Below are 27,142 nucleotides of genomic sequence, written 5' to 3'. Positions count from 1 at the left end.
ATTCCACCAATATTATTATTATTTTTTATTTCTTAATTGAACTTATCTTTCTTTTTCTCTTTAAAAATAAATGATTGATATGGAATGATTCCACCAATCTTATTATTATTATTTTTTTATTTCTTAATTGAACTTACTTTTCTCTTTCTCTTTATATATAGAGGTAGGTTCAAATGTTTCTCACATCTATTGTGTGTTAGAATGCACCAACAAAAAATTAGTATTAATTATATGTATATTAAATGTTATCTATACTTATAATTCATTTTATGGAAACTAATTAAATTCATTATTAATGTCAACAATAATATTCTTTCAGAATGAATTCATCTTTAGAAGAATGAGAGTGTATTTCAACAGAATGAGAGTGTATTCATATTCAATGCAACTTTATTGTATTTTAAGTGAGTGATTCTTAAAACAAAATACGAATTCATATATAAAATCTAGATGCGAATTCATTATGAAAGAATGTTATTGGTGACATTAATGACGAATTTAATTAGTTTCCATAAAAAGAATTATAATTATGGATATCATTTAAAATAAATATAATCATGGAAATTATTTAATATTTATATTTATTTAATTAAATAACTATTTAATTTACTAAATTCATATTGGTGTATTTTAACACACAATAAATGTAATAAACAAAATAACATAACCTTATATATATATATATATATATATATATATATATATATATATATATATATATATATATATATATATATATATATATATATATATATATATATATATATATATATATATATATATATATATCATTGTACTCATTCACAAATCGTTTTTTTGAACATTTAATGCTAACATTAACTGCTCACCCAATCCTATTGATTGTTTTAGTTTTATCAAACTTTATTATTTCATATATATATATATATATATATATATATATATATATATATATATATATATATATATATATATATATATATATATATATATATATATATATATATATATATATAATGTTAGTGATTCGCTATCTCAAGCTCAAAAACTTAGAGAAGTTCGTGTGTGTTTCAACATTGTACGTCGTTTTTGGTTTCCCCCCAAAGATCATTTTAGTTGATCGGCCTCTCAAGTGAGCTTTTGGCGAAGTGGACTAGCAATCTAGTATACACCGGTGGACGGTTGTGATTGGTGAACCCCTATTAATTCATCAAGGTTTGGTTTTCTTTCATTGCTCTTCTTTTTTTAGGATATATCTTTGTGTCGTGGTGGAGTGGATTGCATCTGTCTCTGTCTTCGCATGTGAAATTTATAGACAATTTGATAAGTGTCTCATCATCTCATGTATGAAAGATTTAACGACACCTTTGTGCTGTATTTAATTTTAATCACAATTAATTCTGATTAAACTATGAGAAGTAATTCTTACATAAATGTTTCTTTTTTTTTTTTCATATGCAACCATTTATGTTTTATAGACTTGTACAATATAACATTTTAAAACAAAAATTGTTGTGTATAAAGAAAAATTACTATCTTGAAAAACTTTTATTAGTTTCTTAAATTGATTGTCTTATTTTCAAAGTCTTTGTAAATTGTATGTTGTTATTTTCTCAAATTTCATGTTATAAGTATCGTATAGAATATTTTTAATAATTATAATATTACTCATTTTATTTTTAAAATCTACCCTAATAAATAAGAATGATTTTGTCATATGTCATTTTCTCCATCATTTTGACATTTGTCATTTTCTAGATTTTTTTTGAATTATTTAATATCCACTTGTCATTTTTATAGTTTTTTTTATTCAAATCTCAACTACTAAATGTCACCTCATATTAATTAATTTTATAAATATATTAATTAATGTACATAATAATTTTCTATTTGTGAATTCCTCTTTGTATTATTAATATATTAATTAATGTAGATATTATTATTAATATATTAATTAATGTAGATTGTCAATTCCATTTGTGAATTCATATTAATTAATTTTATTAGTATAGATTAATTAAGACCAAATTACATAAATAGTACATGCGGTTTACAAAAAGGTCACAAACTCAATTGTTACTTTTTTTTTTTTTTTTTTTTTTTATGAATATGGTCTTTGTGGTTATCAAAACTTTCTTTTAATAAACTCGTATAATACATGAGTTTCACACCTAGTTTTAAAAATAAATGCATTATAATTTGTTTTACCAAATTTAATTGCACGTTTATCTATATACTACTTTATTATTAAGATGTTTAAAATAAATGAATATATAATTTTTTTACCAAATTTAGTTGCACGTTTATCTTTTCTCAATAATACTAATATAAAATACGAAAATTATTAATTAAGTTAAACATCATATAAAATATTGCCATCAATCAAATGCATTCACTAAATAATATGTAAAGTTTGATATCTTATTACTCTCTCCTGAAATAAATATTATTTTTATATTTTTGTTTTATTACTTTAAGTCTTTTAACATAGTATGGTCGGTTAAAAGAACATACCTATTTTACCATATAAATATATTTCTTTTTATTCAATTATTTTTATTGGTTAGAATTGTTTTGTTTTTTGAAAAAAAATATATATAAATAATTAATTATAGGTTGATTTTTGATAAAAAAAAATATATAAATTGTTTATTTAGCATCACCCCAAAACTAATACAAAAGAAGATAACATTTCAAATTAAATTTATTCTTTTTTACATGATTACATAACAATAACATAATTACAAAAGTTAAACGTTTTGTACAACTTTTGCACCATCACCACGTGACCATATTTTAATGATACTCATGTAATCCAATAAAAAATAAGTAATATAAATTAATAATTGATTTGAAATTAAGATATCTTTCCTAAAAAGATTATGCGTTTGAATCTTGGGTTATGGGCATAATATTTTCTAAAAAAGGTTTCGTAGTTGAGTGTTATTGAGTTATGGGCATTTTATTTTTCTAGAAATATTGCATAGTTGACAATCGGGTTATATGGACTTGAATCTTTAAAATTAAGACATTGAATCACAAAAGAACTAAAAAAATATACAAACATAATAAGGTGAAAGATCTTAAAGATCAGAAAGATCAGAAAAGAAAAGATATGGCGGTTTCTCTCTCTCATCTTTTTTTCTTGTTTGGTTTCCAAACTGTAACAATAAACAAAGGAAATGAATAGAATACAGACAAGAAACACGAAAGAATCGCTACCAACTGCTCTTCAAAGGGTCCTCCGCGATAACTACATACACACGAATCCACATTCTAAACACCTTATAATAATATATAATTTAGTTATATACTATGCCTATAATTACTCACTATGGGCGGAGATACATACAGATCCATTTATATCCATCTTCCCCATTTCTCTCACCCACAACACAGCGTTATCCGTAGCCACTTTTTCGTGACAGGTACGTTTAACTGTTCATCTTTTCGATTGTTTTCATTATATCATTCCACATTTCTATTGTACTTTTGATTTCTAAGTTTGAGATCATCGTTTAGGTTTGGACATTAAAACCTTATGGAATTTGGGGGAGATTGTAGACGGAAAACTGTTATATTAGTGAGGGAATTTAGTTATGTGTTTCGTAAATTAATTCTTGAGGGGAAGAGGGAAGTGATGAATAATGAATATATATATAGATTGTGTTACTTTAATTTGTTTACAGACTTGGATGTATAACATAAGCTCGATCATAAGTCATAACTAAGCAAATTCATCAAGTACTTGATCAACATAATTTGAATGCCTTTTTTGTTGCCAGATATTGGTGAGAGAGGGAAAGATGATATGGCAAAGTCTCTTTCTTGGGGTTACGTTTCAGTTCATTTTGGTATTTGGTGCTTATGATCTTAAGAATCTCAACATATGGCCAATGCCTGAATCAGTAGAATATGGCAACACATCTCTTTTTTTAAGCAAGGACTTTCATCTAAAGACTAATGGAAGCAAATATGCTGATGCATCTGGGATCTTGAAGGATGGATTCACTAGGTTACTTGATGTTATCACATCAAACAATGTTATTGAATTCAACTCTAAAGTCGATGATTCTCTCCTTTTACAGGGAATGAACGTGGTTATCCATTCAGAAAGTGATGAGGTATATTTTGCTTTTTCTTTTGGTTCTTTTTTTCTTGATACTTAACATTGAATCTTGATGCCACTTTTGGTTTCTGATATATACAGCTGCAATACGATATAGACGAGTCCTACACATTGTTAATTCATGCAAATGGAAACCAAAATTATGCAGAGATTGAGGTTGGCATTATTATTAATGATTAGTTTGACTTTGACCAAGTTGAAACTTGTAGTAGTATTTCTTCAATGCTTGTATATTAGTAATATTAATAATTGGACAAATCTTTAATGCAGGCAGCTACAGTTTATGGAGCTCTACATGCCCTGCAGGTTTGAAATTATTATTTTTTGAGATCCCTGAATTAAGGTCTTAATGGTCTTTTTGCTTTACTAATTCTTTTGACTTTTGATAATATTAATGACAGACATTCAGCCAATTGTGCCATTTTAACTTTAAATCAAGAAAGCTTGTAGTTACTCAGATACCATGGACCATTACTGATCGACCCCGTTTCTCATATCGAGGCCTCTTAATTGGTGAGTTTTTTTTTTTTTTTTTTTTTTTTTTTTCATTTTTGGGATTATTATACTGAGTTTTTATTGGCAATGGGGTGCAGATACATCCAGACATTATCAGCCATTACCAATGATTAAAAAAGTAATTGATTCTATGGCTTATGCAAAGCTGGTAAGTCTTACATGTTTTACTAATTTTAGCACAAAAAAGTTACGAGTATTTGAAAAAAAGTTTATAACGTTGTTTTTATTTGCAGAATGTTTTGCATTGGCACATTGTGGATACACAGGCTTTTCCTTTGGAGATACCTTCATTTCCAAAGCTGTGGGATGGTGCTTATTCCTCATCAGAACGCTATACAATGGCTGCTGCAGCTGAGATTGTCAGGCAAGTAAATTATCTATTTTTCTTTTATATATAACTAAATTTTAAAAACAAATTTCCATTTCTCTAATTTGCATTTCTTTATTTTTTTTTATCTTTTCCAGTTATGCTAAAAAAAGAGGGATTAATGTGCTTGCCGAGCTTGATGTTCCTGGACATGCTGTATCCTGGTATTTTTTTTTATGTTGATTAATATGATTATTTAATCACCTTTAAAAACACCTGACATTTTTTATGTCATTTTTTTAGGGGAGTTGGTTATCCTGAATTATGGCCATCAAAGAATTGTACAGAGCCACTTGATGTGAGCAATGAATTCACATTCAAATTGATAAATGGAGTTCTTTCAGATTTCAGCAAGATTTTCACCTACAAATTTGTTCATTTGGGAGGCGATGAAGTTGACACCAGTAAGTTACTTGAGATTTCAACATACAGTTGTATTGTTTTTTTTTTTTTTTTTTAAAATATAACAAACAATGTGGTCAGGTTGCTGGAGCTTCACTCCTCGTATAAAAAAATGGTTAGAAAAACAAGGATTTAATGAATCCCAAGCATACGAGTATTTTGTCTTGAGAGCACAAAAGATAGCTGTTTCTCATGGTTATGAAGTTATAAACTGGTGTGTCATCTATCATGCCTTTCTTACATTTTTTTTTATTAAATCAATAAACAAAATTACATATATATATTTTTTTTACAGGGAGGAAACGTTCAACAGCTTTGGTAGTAAACTGGACAGAAAAACCGTTGTGCATAACTGGCTTGGAAGTGGTGTTGCGGAGAGAGTGGTTAAAGCTGGATTAAGATGCATTGTAAGCAACCAAGACAGCTGGTATTTAGACCATTTGGATGCCACGTGGCAGCAGTTTTATACAAATGAGCCCCTTACAAATATTACAGAGCCTAAGCTACAAAAACTAGTCCTTGGTGGTGAAGTATGCATGTGGGGTGAACACATTGATGGGTCTGACATTGAACAGACCATTTGGCCACGTGCTGCTGCAGCTGCAGGTATTTACCCACTTCAAATTTATATGCAAATCTTATTCTTGTGTTTTTTGTGTGTGCTAATTAATATATACATGATCTTTTATTAATTATTATTTGTTGTTTGTGTATGTGTATGTGATTAAAGAGAGGTTGTGGACAAGATTTGACAAGCTTGCAAAAAAACCGGAAGATGTGATGACAAGGTTAATGCATTTTAGGTGTTTGCTAAATCAAAGAGGAGTAGCAGCAGCTCCATTGGATGGGCCGGGTCGGGTTGCACCAATAGAACCCGGGTCGTGCTATGTTCAGTAGTTGGGATTAATTAAGGTGGATTTATCAATCATCGTGACAAAAAGGAAAAAATTATATGTCGATTCTTTGGATAATTGAAATGAAAATTGTAAGTTATGCTGATGATAAAATCTGCCAGAGGGTGTGTATTTAATATATTATCATTATGGGAATGAAATTTCATTATATATAATGTGTTTATTTGGATTATGATGCAAATGTGTTGATTGGGCATGGATGGAGCAAATTGTACAACTTGCTGGTTATTGCTCATAGCAAGAGGTATGCATGGTTGAATAACTTTATTTGACGAATCATATATGGTTGCTTTCAAATCTATGGATACAGAAATTGAAATTGTGTTGAAACCCCTTTGTCATTTATGGACTTTTTTGACATTGTAAGTTGTAGTGCAAAATTGATGATTTAACACATACACAGTTACACCATGATGTTGGGTGTAAAGACTTGCAGCAAAGGTGCTCTTAGAGAGTAAGATGTTGATGCTGATGTGTTGTTGATGATGGATTGTTGAGAATGCGTTGTTGATGATGTGCTACTCTGATGATACACTGCTGTGAATGCAGTTCAAGGTGTATGGCAGGTGTCCATGCACATCCCTCAAATTTGGAGATTCTAAAAGCAACTACATGACATCTTGTGATTCACTGATTCCATTTAGGGCATAATTATGGATGGGTTTGACTCATCGAAATTAGGGCATCCCTATGTTTGTCTATAAATAAGCACTCCCATCTCATTCAACATTTATGTGTGTGTATGTATGCGTGTGCGCATACAAAGAAAATTCAAGAGAGCAATCATTGTAAGGTTGAGAACATATTCAATGAAGCAGTTTGCTAGCAAGAGAGATTTCTTTTGTTTGAGAGCTCAAATGAGGTGCAACTTTTTGTGAGTGATTGTAATTGTTCTTGAAAGTTTAATACAATCCTCACTCTCTCATTCGCACGTGGCCGTATGTCACTTTGACCAAACTACGTTAAATATTGTGTTCAGGTTTTACAGTTTTTCAAAAGTTTTATTTTGTGTGTTTTACAGAATTTATATACCGTTTGAACGAACCACATTAAATATTGTGTTAAGATTTTACAATTTTTCAGAAGTTTTATTTTGCATGTTTTATTGACTTCAATTAGTGTTTGTCTAAAGTTGCTTAACTTGTATCGATGAATTCCCAACAAACCGGTATCAAAGCTATGACTGAAGATGAGAAAGTTAAGATTGACAAATTCGAATTCACGATTACAAATTCTCAAGAATGCAAATCAAAGGTTATTTATACTAGACGAAACTACATGAATCATTGTCCAAAAAGAAACATATAGTAATGAAGTAGAGGAGTGAGACTTATTATGCAACGTCCCAATTTCACAACCAAAATTTTCATTTTTAATTAGAAAAAACTGCTCATTTTCAAAATACAAGACGAGAAAATCAATAGTTCTAAAGTACATTGTTTAAAATCAGTCTATTATAGTAAACACGAAATCTTCATTGATGCCGATGAATGTGTACAGTTACACCTTCGTCTTTCCACAATCACTGATGGTGCCTGAAAACAATAATAGTTGGGTAAGCACGAAGCTTAGTGAGTTTCCCCAAAATATCCCATACTACACAACATAATAATCAACTAAAGGTTGTCAGTAGCCTTGAGACTATTAACAGTATTGAATAATACATACGACACAACAATATAAACAACTATGGGTTATCAGCAACCCCAGGGATTGTCAGTGGTCCCAGTGGGCTAACAACACGCCTTGTAGATTAACAACACCCTCACGGGTTATCAGTGATCCTGGGGACTATCAATAGTCCAGGAGTATCAGCAACTTAGTTCACATATAGTAACAATCAACAAATGAGACCCAACTTGTCAGCATGTATATACTAACACACAGACAAGTATAGCGAGAAGACTCACTACCACCTACTAGAATCCTCACAGCACACTGCTCCGCTATTGGTAAATCTCCATGGAATATGTATCCATAAGTAATCAGATGTGAGATGGCCACCCAAGCAGATGATCCTACTTTAGAGCCACAACCAAACAAGGAACATGCAAGAAAACCTAGATCAAGAGTTCTCAGGCTATCCTACATGGCTACATACGACCCTGAGGCATTCCACTAGAAAATAACTAGCCTACTGCTACTCTAACCAGCATACCACTACTACTGCATCCTAACACATAAGGATATGAATATATCTAACAACTTGATAACCAGCATACCACTATTGTTGCATCCTAACACATAAGGATATGAATATATCTAACGGCTTAATAACCAACCTACTGGTACTCTAACCAGCATACCACTAATGTTGCATCCTAACACATAAGGGTATAAATATATCTAATAGCTCAATAACCAGCATACCACTACTGTTGCATCCTAACACATAAGGATATGAATATATCTAACAACTCACTACAACACAACGACATCCTATACACAAGGATACATATCCAAAACTAGTGGGCTGACATTGGTGCCTTCGACCCACAAGTACAGTGAAGAAAACTCAGCTAAATCGAAGAACCCAGAAACGCTGCGACTCGCTCCCTTTTCTATACTGCTTGCTACCACGAACCTTCTAACACCATGTAACGACCAAAAATTTCAACCAAATTAAAACATTTTATTCCATTCAAAAACCATTACATTCATACATCTTGTTTTCAAAATAGTTTAAACATTAGAGTATCCCCCAGAACCATGTCACATAAATCATAAAATATGAGGAGCGGTACAATCACGCCTTCGCCTTGCCACGATCTCTTGAAGCACCTGAAACAATAAACCACAACTGTATGCCCAAAAGCTTGGTGAGTTCCTCCAAAGTACCCATACACACATAAACATAGGCATACAGCAAAGAACAACATACTACGGGTCCAATCAACCTTCCGGTTGGAATCCCCCTGGCTCTCAACCATCAGATTGGAATGCCCACAATACACGAGCCCAATCATCCTATCGGGATGGAATACTCTCGACCCACAACCATCGGGTTGGAATGCCCAAACGCCTATACGCACAACAATAACTATTATGGGTCCAGTAATCTCATAAGATGGAAGACCCCAGGCCCCTCAACCATTGGGTTGGAATGCCAACCTACTATGAGCCCAATAATCCTACCGGGATGGAATATTCCTGGCCCACAGCCATCGGGTTGGAATGCCCAATCCCTATACATCCAATAACTACTACTACTATGGGTCCAATCATCTTGCAAGATGGAATACCCTATGCCCACAACCATCGGGTTGGAATGCCAACCTACTATGAGTCCAATCATCCTACCGGGATGGAATACTCCTGGCCCACAACCATCGGGTTGGAATGCCCTACACTAGCAAACATGCACAGATAACAGGCAACCACATAATACTCTACAAGACCAACATACTAGGGCCCTATCATCCTATCGGGATGGAATACCCTCTGCTACGACTCAACATACATAACCCGCAGGTAACCTCCTACCAGCATACATAAGGCAAGACCAACTACAGGTCTATACTCATAAATGCTACCCAACTACCAGGGTGCTGATCCAACAGAACTAGCCATCTCTTAATTATCCATTCCTCTAGGATACTAAGCTAACCAGGCATATCCTCATATCATCATCCCATATACCAGGGTACAGGCAAGCATAACATCACACAACATAACAAGCTCTAAACAACAATTCTAAGGGTCGGCCTTGGTGCCTTAGATCCTTGAGTATAGTGAGGATAACTCACCTTGCAACTGCCGAAATCCTACAAATCTTTGACTGCTGACTCACCAGAAATCCCAACTATCACATGCAAATCATCATATTAGAATCCAACATGACTTTCTAGGCCAAAAGCCTCTTATTGGGCCAAGACTCAAAACCAAATCCTCATGTAAAGCCCAATATTGGCCCAAATTACTAAATTGGGCCCACCTTTCCAAACGGGCCTAGATCCAAGGTCCACAATAATTATTGGGTCCAATTTACTCCATCCATATTATTTAGTCACGACCCAAGCCCAGTTAGCCCAATAACATCCCAATTACTCAAGGCCCAAAATTGAAAACCCAACAGAGGGCGTATGCTAGGCGTACTCCTCTAGTACGCGGGGCGTACGCTCGTATGTACCAAAAATCCTTCCAGGTGCTTAATGGCTTAAGCACTTAAGCCTATATGCTAGATCCAGTGACAAAAAGGGCCTAGGACTCATAAAGTCTCAATCTTTATCCTTTTGGACGTCCATAAATCTCTTAACTCAAGGTCTTAACCGATTAAGACCTTCCTACTTCTTACATGGGACAACCAAAGCCATTGGGACCTCATTTTTCTTACTCAAGACCTCTCTAATGGTCTGAAAGGACATCTCATCTTAACCAAAAAACATTATGCATCAAGATGGGGCTTTTGGGAAAAGAAATGGTGTTAAAACTTCACCATACATAGATCTACACAAATAGATGTCAAGCAAGAAGCTTTATACCTTTAGGAGCTCTTGAACCACCAGAAAACTTCAGATCTACACGTTGGCCTTCTTCCTCCACTCACTAGATGCAACACCTTCTTCACAAAGCACTCCAAATTCACTTCAAAAACTCACACACTCAAGAAGTTGGCTAAGGTTTGGGGAAAACAGCTCTAAACAGTGGAGGCTAGGGTTTGGGAGGGTATGAGCTCTTAAAGTTGTTTAAATAGCCCCTACACCCGAAATATTAGGGTTTCTGGATGATAGACGTACGTTGGGCGTAAATCCAGTACGCTGGGCGTACGTCGAGGAACTCCGCGTTTCATTTACTCCATTACGCTGGGCGTAACCCAGCCTACGCTGGGCGTACCCACGCATGTCCCAAAGCATGCATGGTCTTTCCTTGACAACTTTTTTTCCATTAAGTGCCATAAGTGTCAATATCTTCAAAGTGTCATAACCCTTTATTCTAAGTCCGTTTCCGACGAACTTTATATCCACGAAAAGGTGGCGAGAAGCCCTATGCTTCTAGCAACACACCCCGACCCGAAGCCTTCTCGAATAAAACCCATTGCCCATAAAAGACCGAAACGCCCTTACTCTTGATCTCGGAGATCCATAAATAATTACTTTTAGAACAGGGCGTTACACACCAAAACACGGTAGAATCTTAATCAACAACTCAAATCCTTTAAGTTTGACTTAATGTCAATCTGATCAAAAAGTCAACAGTCAATGGTCAACAAAACTCAACTACCAACTACCTCTCCCGACGTGACCATATATGGCTCACGTCGTGAGGCACTAAGGGACAAAATAATTGAGACTCTTGATCTTCACAACGTGAAAGGCAGAGTCTCATGTCGTGAGATCAGTCTGAATGACATTTTGTTGCAAAAACTCCTTAACCCATTAAACCACTAATCCATCTTCTCCAAAAGGCTTCCTAACTCCCTAAAGACCATAAAAATTGATGCTTTAAGGTCTTACATGTCCAATGCAAGACTTGAGCTCAAATTAGGGCATTCATGAAGAAAAAGAAGGTCAAAACCTTAAGTCTCCAAACTTCATATCCATCGCATATAAGCACCAAGGGACTAACTTTATGAAATCCCAACACTCTAACCCATCAAACCATGGATAAACATACATAAAACCTTAGATCTAGCAACAAGGAATCATAAAGCTTGAATCTTGGTTACTTACAATGGTCCAAAGATGTTGTTAGAAGATGCAAATGAAGCTTCTAAGCTGAATCTATGCTCCAATGGTGATCCCTTCTTCTTCTTCAAGCCACCAAAACACCATAAAAAGCTCAAGAATCTCAATGAGAGGCTGGGATTAGGGTTTTTCTGTGTTTGAGGATGAAGGAGGCTGTTAAGGAACCCTAAAATGAAATTTATTGGGTTTAAATACGAAGGGAACCCTAAAAGATCATGGGCTTGGACTGTAGCACATCTCATGTCGTGAGCACATAAGTTTTGTAATTTGATTATATTAGGAAGTCATTAGGGTTATAGTTGTTGTTCATGGCATGTTACATTCAAAGTGTTAAAGACATAGATATTTTAGGTTACATGTGCGCTTAAATGTTAAGTGACTTCCGCAAGCACATAGTGATTGTAATCTATAAAACCCATCAGTGATATCAGAGCCTTGGTATGAATAACATTGTTTGTACATAGAATGAACTTGAACAAAACAAATTTTTTTCTGTCAGATTGATCTCACGACATGAGATTTAATGTTACAGTAAATTCAAAATTTTTGGTTTTTCTTGCTTAATTTGATTTATATGGTTGTTATTTAGTAATTATCTCTTATAATATCTGCCAAAACCGAATTTTGCTTATATTAGATAATTAAATAAAACCCTAAATGTTAGGAGATAATCTTAGACTAGACAATGATTGATTATAAGATTAATTAATATTATTCTTATGGGTCCTGTTATTAATTTAATTAAATGATTAATTAAAAGATAATTAATAAATCCATAATTTGGTTTAAATTTAGTTAAATTAAAGAGTTTAATTTATAAAATATTAAACCTTGTATTTTAAAATGTTTTAAAATACACCCTATACTACACTATATATATATATATATATATATATATACATATATATATATATATATATATATATATATATATATATATATATATATATAAAGGTTTAATATATTATATGTATAAGAATAGTCAGTTAAATTACTAGTACGTCTCATTCACAAAACCATGTTATAAAGAGGGTATAAGGAAACAACATATAAAATGGTCGTTGAATGGGTGCCCACTTTCACCTACCGCTCTCCTGTGTGGTAGATGGTCGTTAGCCGAACGGATTTGATAGGACATAATCTCAATAATAATTATAATGATATGAAGTAACTAAACTATTTTATAAAATCTCACTCTTAGTTACTTTAGGAAAAATGTGAAAAGTATGCTAATCCATGAAAAATGCACATCATGTTTTATATGTCGTTAGTGGAGTGTGTGTGGTTAACTTGCACACTAATAGGGACTGTAAAGAGATATGATATGCATCTTGAAAATTTGTCATTGTTCATGGAGTGTGTGTGGTTAACCGGAACATCAATGTGAGATGGTAAATGACATCAAAATTGTCAAGCAAGTTTTCATGGTTATTTAGATCTCGTTTATGATCCTCAACATCCCAGTCACAAAAGTGAGAGCATTATCCGAGATTAAACAAGCCATTGATAAGAATCAATGAATCTTTAAAGATCTAGGAGTTTCATAAGATTGGAATTGGTAAAAGCCTTACCTACCTAAAATAGATTCGAAATTGATTATGACATCCCTCTTCAAAGTTCGAATCGAAAATATGGATCCTAGCCTTAATTCAAATTTATAGATTAATAATTAATGATTAAAGTTGACTAACTTGAATTATCCTATATTAAAATATCTTATGAAGATAGAAATGGTCTTCCTCGTTCTTAAGGAAATAGTTTTCATCAAACTTCTAGAGACGGTCTTCCAATTTCAAGTCGACTGTGAAATTTTTTTCCATTCCTTAGGAAATGATGGAACTAGACATCATATTTCTTCCACCTCCTCCTCCTATGACTCTCCCAATGTCACATTTTTTCCTCAAGTTGAAAGATACGAGACTACTCAATCCCTATTGGTATGTAAACATCAAGATGGAAACTTTTTGTGTACGCATGTTCTAAAAAGAAATCGTACATTGGCAAGTTGGATAGATTGGGTGTCATTTCCCAAGGTAGTTTTATGGTCTCTGGGATGTTAGGAAGCCTTAAATTTGATCGTGCCCTATTCATAGACTCTTAATACTTATAGGTTCTTATTCATAGTCTCTTAATACATGATGTGATGATCACATTTTAATGGTATTAAAGGAGCTAAAAGAAAGAGGGAAGGTTGAGCAAGGTGAGCTAAATCTTATCATGAGAAATTGATTTTGGTCACATGGTTTAAAGATCATAATATTTGAGCTACTACTAAGGACTTAGGATAATTTAATAGATTGCTATTACTCTTCAGCGATGTCTAGAAACATAGTTTTGATTTTATGCATTGTAAGGACAAGTTCCAACTTTTTGTTTATTTTTAATAAAGTGAAATTTTGGTTTATCTGATTGCCTTATTTATATTTCCTTGCAATGGCATTTATAAAAGTGTTGGTTACATTTCTAATATTGGCAATATTAATTGTGGATTTAATTCTTATAATATCGTGTGTGGTATTGTTGTATTTGACCAAATGAAAAGAAATTTCAGCACCAACTGGACAGATACTTAGTGTTGTAAAAGTCATATTATATAGTGTATGAGAATCTTGTTCATTGGAAAATTATAACTAATTTATCGATCACATGTTTGTGTGAGGCAAGTGAAGGATTTACGGATCTAGTACATGTTGATATGAACTATTCAGATCCACAACAAAGGACGATAACACTATTCTTCTGACGTTTCAGTAAATATGGTTGTGTTTATAAGATTAAGCATGATTCTAATACTTTGAAAATATTCAAAGAGTAGCAGAATGAATAAGAAGAATCTATTAAGCAGAAAGATAAAAGATTCTTCGATATGATAACAAAAGAGAATGCTTTCGTATCATGTTTTATGATCATCTTAGTAATTGTGAAATTGTATCACAATTGACTCCTCCAAGAACATCTTAGTGCAAACTGTATGACTAAGAAGAGGAATCGAACATTGTTGGAAATGGTTCGATCATATATGAGTCATACTTTGTTCTAATCAAGTTTTAGAGTCATACTCTAGTAACTACAAATCGTATCTTGAAAATCCTTTCAAAATAAGAAGTTTGAAAACACCACGAAATATGTGGAGTAAAATGTTTTCTTACTTTAGCACATATAGAATTGGAGTTGTGATGTTCTTTGTTAAACGAGAAACAAAGGATAAACTGAGACCTATTCTATAAAGTGTTTTCTTTTCGGGAATCCACACAAACTTTTGAATTTTTGCTTTAGCTCGTCAATGAATGTTCCTTGAGACAAAACTCGTATGTCAAGAAGTCAGTGGGAATCGTATTGATCACTAGCACGCAACCTGAGGTTGATAATCTATCGTGATTGGTTGACACATTCTTATTTCTGTTCACTTCTAAGTGAGTTGGCAATGCTTATAAGTTTTATGTTTTTCATTTAACTACAAAAGCAAAAAGCATGTTGGTTAGTGAAAGTACATCGATCAATATGGGTGAGTTGCTAACAACATGGAAGCGTTGGTAGGCCTTTGATCTATTAGAGGGCAAGAAATTTAGAATTGCAAACGTCAGCCCATGAAGGGAAGCTAAATTTGAATTTGGTTTTGTCCTAAGCATTATCTTATGATTGTAGGTTGCAAATGATAGATTCACATGGATAGGAACGTATACACATTGAAATCTATGTAATAAAGATTCGCTCTAATTCATGAGAATGATTATGAGGAAATACTTTTACTGATAGATTATCAGATCTGATAAAGATAAATATGGATGTTAGATGTGTTAATTACATTCTCATATTCATAATATGATTACGACATCCCTTTTCATATTTGGAATTTTGAGGAATGGAAAGGAATTGTTGATTCGCTCTAATTCATGAGAATGATTATGAGGAAATACTTTTACTGATAGATTATACGATCTGATAAAGATCAATATAGATGTTGGATGTGTTAATTGCATTCTCAAATTCATTATATGATTACGACATCCTTTTTCATATTTGGACTTTTGAGGAACGAAAAGGAATTGTTTGAACTTTCAAAGACTTATAGTTATAAGTTATGAAAGGGTTTAAACACACACATATGTTATCCAATAAATGTGTATAAGCTTAAGAAGTCTTGTTGAAGACTTATCGAAGCATTGTGTAACAAAAATTTGTACTTTAGTAAGAAAGTCAAGAGTATTGATTTCTAGAAGTCCAGTTAATTTTTGGGTACATGTCAAAGCCAAGGTTGTAAAAATCTCTTGACGGTAGCTCGACGGTCGACTGGTGTTAAAGGATTAATCGGTCTTGGCGGGGATTAATTGAGGATTAATCGGAGACCATAGATTATCAATAAAATATTAAAATTAATTAAATATTAATATATCTTAAGATAAACAGCTACTTCAAAATTAGAAAATAAGAAAAATTGTAATTTGGAAATTTGGAAATACGAAAATATGAACATTTTGGTATAATATTTGAAAATTTTGGAGTAAAAAAAAACAGTTGGTTTTTTTAATTATATATATATATATATATATATTTTAAAATTTTCAAATTTTTTTGACCTTTTTTTGACTTTTTTTTATTTTTTTCGACCTTTTTGAATTATGTTGACTTTTGTTGACCGATTAACCCCGCCAAGGCCGATTAATCCCGCCAAACCCGATTAGTGCCCTAATCCTCGACGGTTGGAGAACGTCAAACGATTAATTCACGATTAATCGCCGATTAATTCACGATTAATCTCCGATTAATCCCGATTTCTGCAACCATGGTCAAAGCTAGTGGGAGCATAATTGTTATACTACTATTGCATGTTGACAATACTGTTTGTAGGGAACAAAGTTTTTAATTTGCATATTGAAAAGTTTGGGAATTGTTTCGCTACAATAGACTTAAGGGAGAGGGCACTCATTCTTCATTTCGAATCTAAAGGATTAAATCGTATAGAAACTAGTCATAGACATATATGAATATCATGTTGAAATTATTCAACATAGAAAATTCAATTTACGGAAATATTATAGCAAGAGGTTGAACATATATGAAATCCTTATGTGAGACATAATGAATCGAGTCCCATATGGTTCGAATATAGGATCAATTACATATGTTATAATATTCACTTACTTTAATTTTTCAAATGCTCAGAGCATTATGAGAAAAAGGACAAGAATTTTGTGTGACTAAAGTTGTAAACAACTATTAAGAACATTCTAAGGTTATACCAAAAGATTGGTTGATTGAGGACAGTTAAAAGTATGGTATTAATTTGGATGGACCATAGTGACATAATTCTGGATTGAGATGGTTCTTGATCAGAATTGATGGTTATATGGAAATATGGAAATGTTTCCATAATGGGAGATACTTGAAAAGTCCACATGTGAGTTGGAAACTTTAATGCAAGAGAAGTGTTCAACGAGTGTACCTTGAATTAGAACCTTCATACCATGGAATTGTTTTGTAGCACCTGGTTCCTGGTACGTAATCATTGTAATTAATATTTCTTAATTATGCATTTTGTCTTGGACTCGGCGAGTTGAAGGACCAACTCACCGAGTAGAAGCGGGATGAGACGCGGGGTCTGAGCTTTGGACTCGGTGAGTCGGTTCCCGGACTCGGCGAGTAGACACTGTTTGGGCAAAAACCCTAACCCGAGTGTTTGCATCCTATTTAAACACTCTAACTTGGTCTCCTTCGTCCCTAACACTTCAAGAGAGCTATAGAGCGAAACCCTAGCCCCCATTTTGTTCTTGAGAGTGATTTTGGCTTTGTGAAGAAGGTTTGGAGCTTAGGAGAAGAAGAAAGAGGTTGAAGTGTGCAAAGAGGGGAGGTAGATCCGGAATCTACACTGCGAAACCCTAGCCCCATTTTGTTCTTGGTTTGTTTTTTTACACTGTATTTTTTATTGTCCCTTTGTTGACTGCCATATGCTCTCTCGGCTTTTCGCAGTGTAAAAAAACAAACCAAGAACAAAATGGGGCTAGGGTTTTGCAGTGTAAAAAAACAAACCAAGAACAAAATGGGGCTAGGGTTTCAATGAACAGGTAACAATTTATTTATTTATTTATTTATTAATTTTTTTGAGAAAATCAAGATACGGTGTTGTGGAATATTTTCCACGAGTATAGTTTCAGTATATATACTTATTGCATTATAATTTTGGATTTTAAATGTTTTAACATTTTTATTTCTTTTTTCAAACATATAATCAGCGGCTAATTGTATTCTTTCATCATAATTCTAACATTTTCGTTTATTATTCTTAAAAAATTTGCTTGAGAGCTTGATATTTTAAGTAGTTTGAGTTGTCTTGACCGTTGGAGCTATCTTAATATAGTTTTTTTACTTTTACTTTTGAAGTACTAGCTTCATTTTTTGATCAAGATGGTTATAACGTCATGATCTTTTTAATTATACGGATTCATTATTATTATATTTCTTTTAGAGTGGCTTGAGCAGTTGAGGCAATTTGAGAGAATTTGAATTCTCGAGGTTACCAATCACTCAATAAAGTCTTAACAAGTTAAAGTTGCTTGAAGAAGTTTGCCTTTTTTTAAATCAATATTTTCGTAGATAATATTCACATGGAAATGAATATCTCTATTTGATAGTGGAAAAGTCATTGGAGCTTAATTTAAAATTTCTCAATCATAGTTTCTTGGAAACATTTTTTTTTATTGATGGACCCATAGAGATATGTATAATCATAAGATTTACATCCCCATACTTACAATTAGTGTAACATCCCAAAAATACGAGCCAAAAATTTCATTTTTAAAACATATACTTTGCAAAACATGAGAAACAAAACATTCACCGATCATATCATTTCATAAATGATGTCGTGTGTCTGGAAACCATTTTATAAAACATAATAATGTCAGAGTTCAAATCCCCAGGAAGATCTCATAGTGCGGAATACAAAGCAGGTATGTGATGTGTCGCTACCGCGCCAGCTCCTTCCCCTTCGAAGAAGAGGTACCTGAAACCAAAACTGTAAACTGTAAGCACGAAGCTTAGTGAGTTCCCCCACTGTACCATATACATATAACCACATAACATACATATATTTTCAGACATATCTGGGTGCCCGACCTACCCCTTCGGTCCTCTCGACCGGATACTGACTAGCATATCTGGGTGCTGGCCTCCCCTTCGGTCCTCTCGACCGGATACTGACTAGCATATCTGGGTGCTGGTCTCCCCTTCGATCCTCTCGACCGGATACTGACTAGCATATCTGGGTACTGGTATCCCCTTCGGTCCTCTCGACCGGATGTTGGGGACTATTTCACCCCCTACTACTACCACATAACACATATCACATAATCTATCTAGCATGGCTGAGCATGACCGCCCCTTCGGCCCTATCGACCGGTAATCTGGGGACTATCTCCCCCTACTGTCACTAGCACATAGCATCATATCATACTAGCACATAAACATATCACAGGTAGTAGTAACCCTAGATGAATATCACAGAGACAATCATCTATCATACAACTCCTACTGGTGGGCCAACATTGTGGCCGTAGACCCACCGCTACTGGAAGGTAACTCACCTTGTAGTAGCCGTTGATCTGCGTGGGAACTATTTGTCTGCTGTTGCTACTGCTCCGGAAATCCTCCGGTTGAAATTCCCACCAAACACTCAGTCAAATACTGCTAATCGACCTTAGGATAAAATGACCATTTACCCCTAACCAAGCCAAGAGTCAAAGTCAAAGTCAACTTCCAGTTGACCCGACTCGCCGAGTTGGCTCGCCAACTCGCCGAGTCCCTATCCATTTGATTGACCATAATCCCGTCTCTACTCGTCGAGTTAGGAATTGACTCGACGAGTTTTCCTTCTAAACTGATGTCCAATAGTCCTTCATCCTACTCGCCGAGTTGTATGAACAACTCGTCGAGTTCATCTTCATCCGAAGAACACTCTATGCTGAGACTCGCCGAGTTGTATGAACAATCCGCCGAGTTTGTTCTTGAGGCAAGAAGATTGCCTTGGACTCGCCGAGTCAGGGCATTAACTTGCCGAGTTCCTCCATGGGTGAGTCTGGCTTCCGACTCACTGAGTCACCCCCATGACTCACGACTCCACTCAGCAAACACGAAAAGGGGGAAAACTCGGGGACTCGCGACTCGACTCACCGAGTCCAATGAACGACTCACCGAGTCTTGCACATGCAATTACTATATACTCGATTTTGCTTGAATCCAGCTCATGCCATACATAGATTTGGGTTCTTAGGGCTTGATTAACACGTAAAGTTCCCAACTTTACGTGTAAATAAACACCAATGAAGGTTTTAGGGCTCAAAATGCACTAAAAGAGTAGATCTAGGGCTTGCATGCAATATGGCTCCATAAAGGCAGTAGATCCGAGCTCCTGGAGCTCAATCATGCCTAGATCTAAAGGTTAATCAACTTATCACAAACCCTAATTCATAATCAAGCATGGAAATGGCTTAAGAAAGACTTTAATGGAGCTCTAAGGGACTCTTTGTAACGACCGAAAAAAATTCCAACCAATTTAATTTTTTCAAAAACAACCCGATTTCATTAAATTATTACAAAAAGGTTTTCAATACAATTTATTTAGAGTATTCCCAGAATCACATCACAACAAAAACATGAGAAGCGGTACGATCACGCCTTCGCCTTGCCACGGTAAGCCCGATCACAGAATAGCCATGCACCACAACTGTAAAACATAACACCACAACTGTAAGCCCGAAAGCTTAGTGAGATATCCCCAAAATACCAACCACATATTCCATATTTGCATAACATGCCACCTCATATCCGATCACAGAATAGCCATGCACTTCGGGTCTGCTGTGTGACTGGTCCGCCGCACTGGCCAACAGTCCACCTGGTCCACCCTCCGAGACTAGCCATATACATCGAGTCTACATTGTGATTGGTCCGCCCGCACCGGGCCTTCAATCCACCTGGTCCACTCTCTGAGTCTACAATATGACTAGTCCGCCCGCACCGGGCCTTCAGTCGGCCTGGTCCACTCTCCGAGCCTCGACACGTCTGGTCTGCCCTCTTAGGGCCTACAGCCTATCCAGACCGCTCGTTAGGCCTTCGTTACAACCGGTCCGCCCTGGGTATCTTGGCCTACAGCACAAAGCAGGACCCGCCTCAACCCAACTCCAGTCCAAAGAACCATGTGCACATAAACATACAATCATATAACAATTCACAGTCAACAAGCCGATCAAACAGATCACATAACATATCATCATCCTAACCAGGATACCAACCTAACCGGTCACTAGCATTATCATCACCCTACATATCAGGATACCGACCTCAACCAGGTCTCTAACATATACCATCCTAGCTACCAGGATGCAAACACATCAAAGCAATACATAACAACAAATACCCAGATCTCAATCCGATAAAGGGCCGGCCTTGGTGCCTTAGACCCTGTTGATATAGTGAGGATAACTCACCTCGCAACTGCCGACTGAACAGATAAACCCGAGCTACTCCGACCACTAATAGGATCTCCACCACTCGCCGACCACCAAAATACTGAACTCAAAACAATATCCAACAATTACCAAAATGCCCCTGGAAAATAACTGGTCAACCCTTGGTCAAAGTCAAAATAAAAGCCAACCCCTGACTGACTCTACTCGCCGAGTCAACCCAATGACTCGCCGAGTCCACATACACAGAACTTCCCCCATCTGCGACTTAACTCACCGAGTCACCCCAACACTCGCCGAGTCCAGCAACTCTGAGTCTTTTCTCACTCGACTCACCGAGTCACAGCTCAACTAGAAGCAACTTGGACCTCACGACCAGACTCGCCGAGTCCAAGAACAGACTCGCCGAGTCTAAGGCTATCTTCAACCTACTCGCCAAGTTGTTCTTCCAACTCGCCGAGTTCCAGTCCATCTTCAAGCTACTCGTCGAGTACACCTTGGTGACTCGCTGAGTGCCTCTAGATCTCATCCCATACAGAAGCCTTCCAGGCCATGCAAATGATCCAAAACGTAGATCTACCCTCCTACAACTCATCCATCACGTAAAGTGGCAAACTTTACGTGAATCCAAAGAGATCTCGGCATTTTACATTCTAGGGCTAGGGTTTGGGATATGAGGGCTTCACCAAACACTCAAGAACAGGGACTTTAATGCACTCTAGACCTCCTCCACTCCAGATCTGAGGTAGCAACCTCAGATCTACTCTTCAAACTCAAGATACCACAAGCTAAACCTCCCACACATTCCAAGAATAATGAATCTAGAAGAATAACAGCCCAAGAACGAGATTATACCTCAAAAGGAAGCCCCAACAGCAAAGAAATCCAAATCTTAGCAAAGCCCTTTGCTCCAAGCCTCCTAACTCTTTAAGATCTTCCTCCAAATCTCTTTTCCAAGGTTCAATTGCACTCAGATACTTCACAATCGCGTTTCTAGGGTTTTCTGGACTTCAAGGGAAGGTAAGGAGGTTGGGGAGAGGGTATAATATGTCCTTTATATAGGGCTCATCCTCCGAAATTAGGGTTTTCTCCACTCAGCACCAACTCGCTGAGTCCAGCCGCCGACTCGCCGAGTTGGCCACTTAACACGCGACCAAAATCGCGACCCTACTCGCCGAGTCCTCTCGTGGACTTGCCGAGTTGCCCTTTTCCAATTACACTTTTAGCCCTTCAACTTTACTCTTGATATTCCAGGATGTTACACTCTTAGCATGAAAACAGAAGGAAACTGAGTTATACCTCAAGGAATCTCTGAAATTAGGGTTTCATCAGACAGCGAGGACTCGCCAAGTCTAGAATATGGACTCGCCGAGTCGCCAACTTAAATATGCCCAATATCCCGGCTCTACTCGGCGAGTCGGGCCTACAACTCGCCGAGTCCAAGGCTAAAATGCAAAATACTTAGATAAATTTTACAAACCAGGAACCAGGTGCTACAATTAGATAGATATTTATCTATTATTAACTAATTTTGTATATATATTCACAAAAGAACCTCCTTGAGTAATTAGGTGTAACACGTATTATGGTAATTATGATATACAAAAGCCTAAAATACCCTTTTTCTCTTGATACCTCTCCAATCTTTTGAAATCCATGTTACCAAATACCCTTTTCTATAGTTGCTTTATTTTTAATTGAAGATCATAAATGAACTTTATAAGCAGCATTCTTTCATTCACAATGCTCTACTTAACTGCTTATGCTTTCCCATGTCAGGTTATCAATGATTTACTTGATCCAATAGGGAAAAACCTACATGAGAAGATTGACAGGTTTCTCCATTAACTTAACATAATTACATATTGCATGATCATGTTATTGGTATTATATCATGTTATAGGGGAAATATTGGAACATCTTACAATTTTGTCCCTAAAAGGATTTTTCTATCATTTTTCCCATTGATACTTAATAATATCTTATAATTTGACACTTTTTCTTATTAATGTAACCTACCTTATCATTTTTATATGAATTCATATCTGTCGTTATAGAATCACATCAGCACATGTAAATTTAGGACAACAATGCTTACATGTAAAAACGACATGTAAATTCTCCAATTGCGGGTGTAATATACATGAAATGGCAATTTACTTCAAAAATATGTTGTCATTTGATGTAAATTACATGCTTTTATAAGGCAAGGGTATAAGTGTCAACCTATTAACAATCTTATATTACAAATTGAAAATAACACATATTGTGTAAAGCATTTGTATGTTGCTTTCAAGTGATTTACACAAATATTCTCATCCATACATCGCAATAATATCCACATAAAACATATCTAAATTTTCATGTGAAGTTCCTACGACATTTTCAAGTATTCATAATAAGTGTCAAAAACTATCCAACATACGAGTTGACATATTGAAGACGTACACTTCTGTAATGAAATAAAAGATATTTTTCCTCGAGTTTATTTCTCACTTAAATTCACCATTTTTCCCCTAAAACTGCATTGGTTCACACTTTATGTCCCTACAATGTTGCATCTACGTAAAATGACAGCTTTTGCCCCTCAAATCATCTTTGGTAACCCTTTATCACTAGGTGTTAAAATTCATGTAAAAATGACATTTTGCCTTTAAAATCACCTTTCATAAGGCTTTAAGTCACTGGCATGGTATATCAAAGGAGCATCAGAATTGCATTTGTATATTTTGTGTGTGTGTGTCAACTTTTGGTCTTAAATTTGGTTTATACATACAAGACCCCTGTGATACTGACCTATATTCTTATGGGGTTACTTATACTTGTACTCCTGCCTAAACCTCTCTCAATCTTAGGGCTTGTGACCTTTTAAACCCAAATTGTTGTTAATATTAATTTTATTATGCATTATTTGTTAACAAAGTTTTAGATGATACATGAATAAATATTTTTAACTTTGGGTGCTTTTGTCGTCAATTGTATTCAGGGAACATAAACGGCTGAAAGCCTTCTTTGGTTTGTATGTTACTTTGACCTGGATGAAGCTGATTTGATTGAACAATTTATTTCTTAGCTGAAACATTTTTCATGCAAGTAAAATCATCTCATTTTTGTTACGTCACAAAACTGGTATTACAAAGTCTCAGGTTGACCAGAGCAACAATTTGAGAAGGCATGGAGATGAGAAAGACCTGAATGCATGGCAGTTACATGCAGAATCTATGTTGTATGTATGACAACTTAACAATTTGTGTTAACTACTTAATCAATAACATTGTTTACAATGGAATACCCTTTAACCCCGCAACGCGGGGGGGAACTTTTCTAGTTATTATTATTATTATCAATCTAATATATTTGGAACAAAAATACATACATACCATATAATTAACAACATCCACAAGGTGAATTCAATGAGTTAAATTAGATGACAAGTATAGGGAATGAATCTTTATCGTTGTAAGATGTTAGCTTAACATTTAATGGTCTTGGAGTTCAATGGTCATTGAACTCTTAAATGGAAAAAAATGTTTTTAATTCTTAAATATAAACTGTAAATTACATTTTGTAATATTATATTAAACTTTATACGGTTCAAATTCATTGTACGAAAAAAAAAATAGCAAATGTATGTATCATTCAACAGATAAAACTTTATCATTGTAAGATGTCAGCTTAACATTTAATGGACTTGGAGTTCAATGGTTATTGAACTATTTAATGAAAAAAAATGTTTTTAATTCTTAAATACAAACTATAAATTACATTTTGTAATATTGTAGAGTTCAATGCATCGTAGGAAAAAAAATGATATAATTATATGGATTGTAGAAAGATGATGTGTCAATATATTAAATTCTAGAAAATTCAATGTATAACATTGAGCAAAGAAAATAATGTACGGTTGGAGGTTTCACTCCCAATTAAATGAGTAAGATAAATCACAATCTTAAAAAGCAAAGAAAATAATGCACACGACTTCACTCCCAATTAAATTTAAATGAGTAAGATAAATCACAATCTTAAAGAGCAAAGAAAATAATGCACACGACTTCAACCAGAGACATGGATTCTCATTTTCTTGTCATTAATTAGGTCACTTTGGGTTTATATATTATAACAAAACTGAAGAGCTAAAATGAATTATTGGGTTTAAAAATATTATAATAACAAAACTAAGAGCTAAAAGGAATTATGTGTAAAACGTTATAATAGATGATTGGATATTAATCAAAGTATATATATATATATATATATATATATATATATATATATATATATATATATATATATATATATATATGGAGTATTATGTAAATTGGATTCATATTTGAAGAAGCTGAAAAAACCTTAAGATGGATCAATGGGTGTTCTCCGATCATCGCTACCACTTCCGGCAGCCCTATGTTGCTGATATTGCATGTGTTGTCCAAGACCGCCGGTGGCATCATAAGTACATTTTACATCTAAACCCCTTATCGCCGCCGTGTGCTGATGATCCCTAGGGGGAAAGAACTCTGCAGGGTGGTGGTACAAATGGTGATCTTGACTAATAACATCATTATCGTCGACATTAATCAAGTTGATCCCCAAGTCATGATGGTGGTGGTGGGTTGTGGTAGCTGCCGGAGCAATGAGTCCGTGGGTGGCTGCACCATTCATATGACAAAGATGGTGGTTCTGGTACTTGGACAGCTCCGATTTGGCGGAGGTTAGATCCATCTGAAGCTGCCGGAGTTGGTGTTGGAGCAGGGAGATAACTCCGACACACCCATAGACCGGATCACGGAGGCGCATGTCGGCCTCATAAGCCAGCGTGTTCACCGCATCCTCGCGTTGGTGAGGGTGCAGTTCATTCAGAAGCTTCGTCACGTTGCTTGCTCCGAACACCTTGTGAACATTCGCAAACTTCTGCGGCTGGTCCGCCGGAAAGTAGGGTGCAAATACACACTCCGGTTGGCATTTTCGTCTCAGGAACTTGCACGCCGCACATGGCGAATTCGAAGACGACGCCATTTTTACAGGTTATATATTCGGCCACCACTAGTTTTTTGTGCTATGTCGCGTGGCTGAATATCCAAATATACAAACAAAAATTAGTAATTCCGGAAAATGATGGGTTTTCAAACAAGATGAGGTAAGATTACCCAAGAGTTCTTGAATGAGTTATACGATTGTTATGGCTAAGCAAAAACGTAAACTATTGTTTTGTTTGTAGGAGATAAGTTAGATCGTACGTATAAAAGAAGAGCGAAGAGGAAGGGGAAGGTTTGTATAGGTATGAGGGTGTTTAGTTAATAGTCAAACGTAGTTAGGGTAGAAAAGAAGGGTATGGATATTGGATCTTGAAAAGTTTGTTTTTTCAAGACGAGACTTTTGAGGGGTTAGATTTAAAATGGTTCTTGGGAGAAATCAATTATGACTTTCTTGCAAACTTAATTTAATTTAATTTAGTTTCTTAGTAAATAGGTTTTTTTTCGTCGATGTCATTGTTAGATTTAAACAAGTTCTTTGCAAAAGCCAAACCGAACTATAACTACGAAGAATTTACTCAATTTAGAACAATTTTGAGACAAGAAAATGGTTATTGATTAATCTCATTAACGGAGTAGGAGTACTTTGGCAAAATTAGCTTGAAGTAGTTGGAAGACAATATTTTTCATTTGTATAAAAAGATTTGGTATAAATAA

General features: G+C 34.9%; 2 protein-coding genes across 2 annotated transcripts; one reads left to right on the top strand and one right to left on the bottom strand.

The window, feature by feature from the left end:
* Window positions 1-3,130: 3,130 nt before the first annotated feature.
* Window positions 3,131-6,479, top strand: LOC111916354 (beta-hexosaminidase 3). The gene is made up of 12 exons (XM_023912012.3): window positions 3,131-3,407; window positions 3,765-4,103; window positions 4,190-4,264; window positions 4,379-4,414; window positions 4,510-4,621; window positions 4,702-4,772; window positions 4,858-4,988; window positions 5,090-5,155; window positions 5,235-5,395; window positions 5,475-5,607; window positions 5,689-5,999; window positions 6,124-6,479. Exons 2-12 carry the CDS (start codon window positions 3,786-3,788, stop codon window positions 6,288-6,290), a joined length of 1,581 nt encoding a protein of 526 aa, XP_023767780.1. The 5' UTR covers window positions 3,131-3,407; window positions 3,765-3,785; the 3' UTR covers window positions 6,291-6,479.
* Window positions 6,480-25,761: 19,282 nt separating this feature from the next.
* Window positions 25,762-26,707, bottom strand: LOC111916228 (protein ASYMMETRIC LEAVES 2). Its single transcript, XM_023911848.3, has one exon. It carries the CDS (start codon window positions 26,466-26,468, stop codon window positions 25,803-25,805), a length of 666 nt encoding a protein of 221 aa, XP_023767616.2. The 5' UTR covers window positions 26,469-26,707; the 3' UTR covers window positions 25,762-25,802.
* Between the last annotated feature and the right edge of the window lie 435 nt (window positions 26,708-27,142).

This window comes from Lactuca sativa, chromosome 2 (assembly GCF_002870075.4).
Source record: "Lactuca sativa cultivar Salinas chromosome 2, Lsat_Salinas_v11, whole genome shotgun sequence".
In the NCBI taxonomy this organism is placed as follows: Eukaryota; Viridiplantae; Streptophyta; class Magnoliopsida; order Asterales; family Asteraceae; genus Lactuca; species Lactuca sativa.
This window is presented reverse-complemented; position numbering and strand designations above follow the sequence as displayed.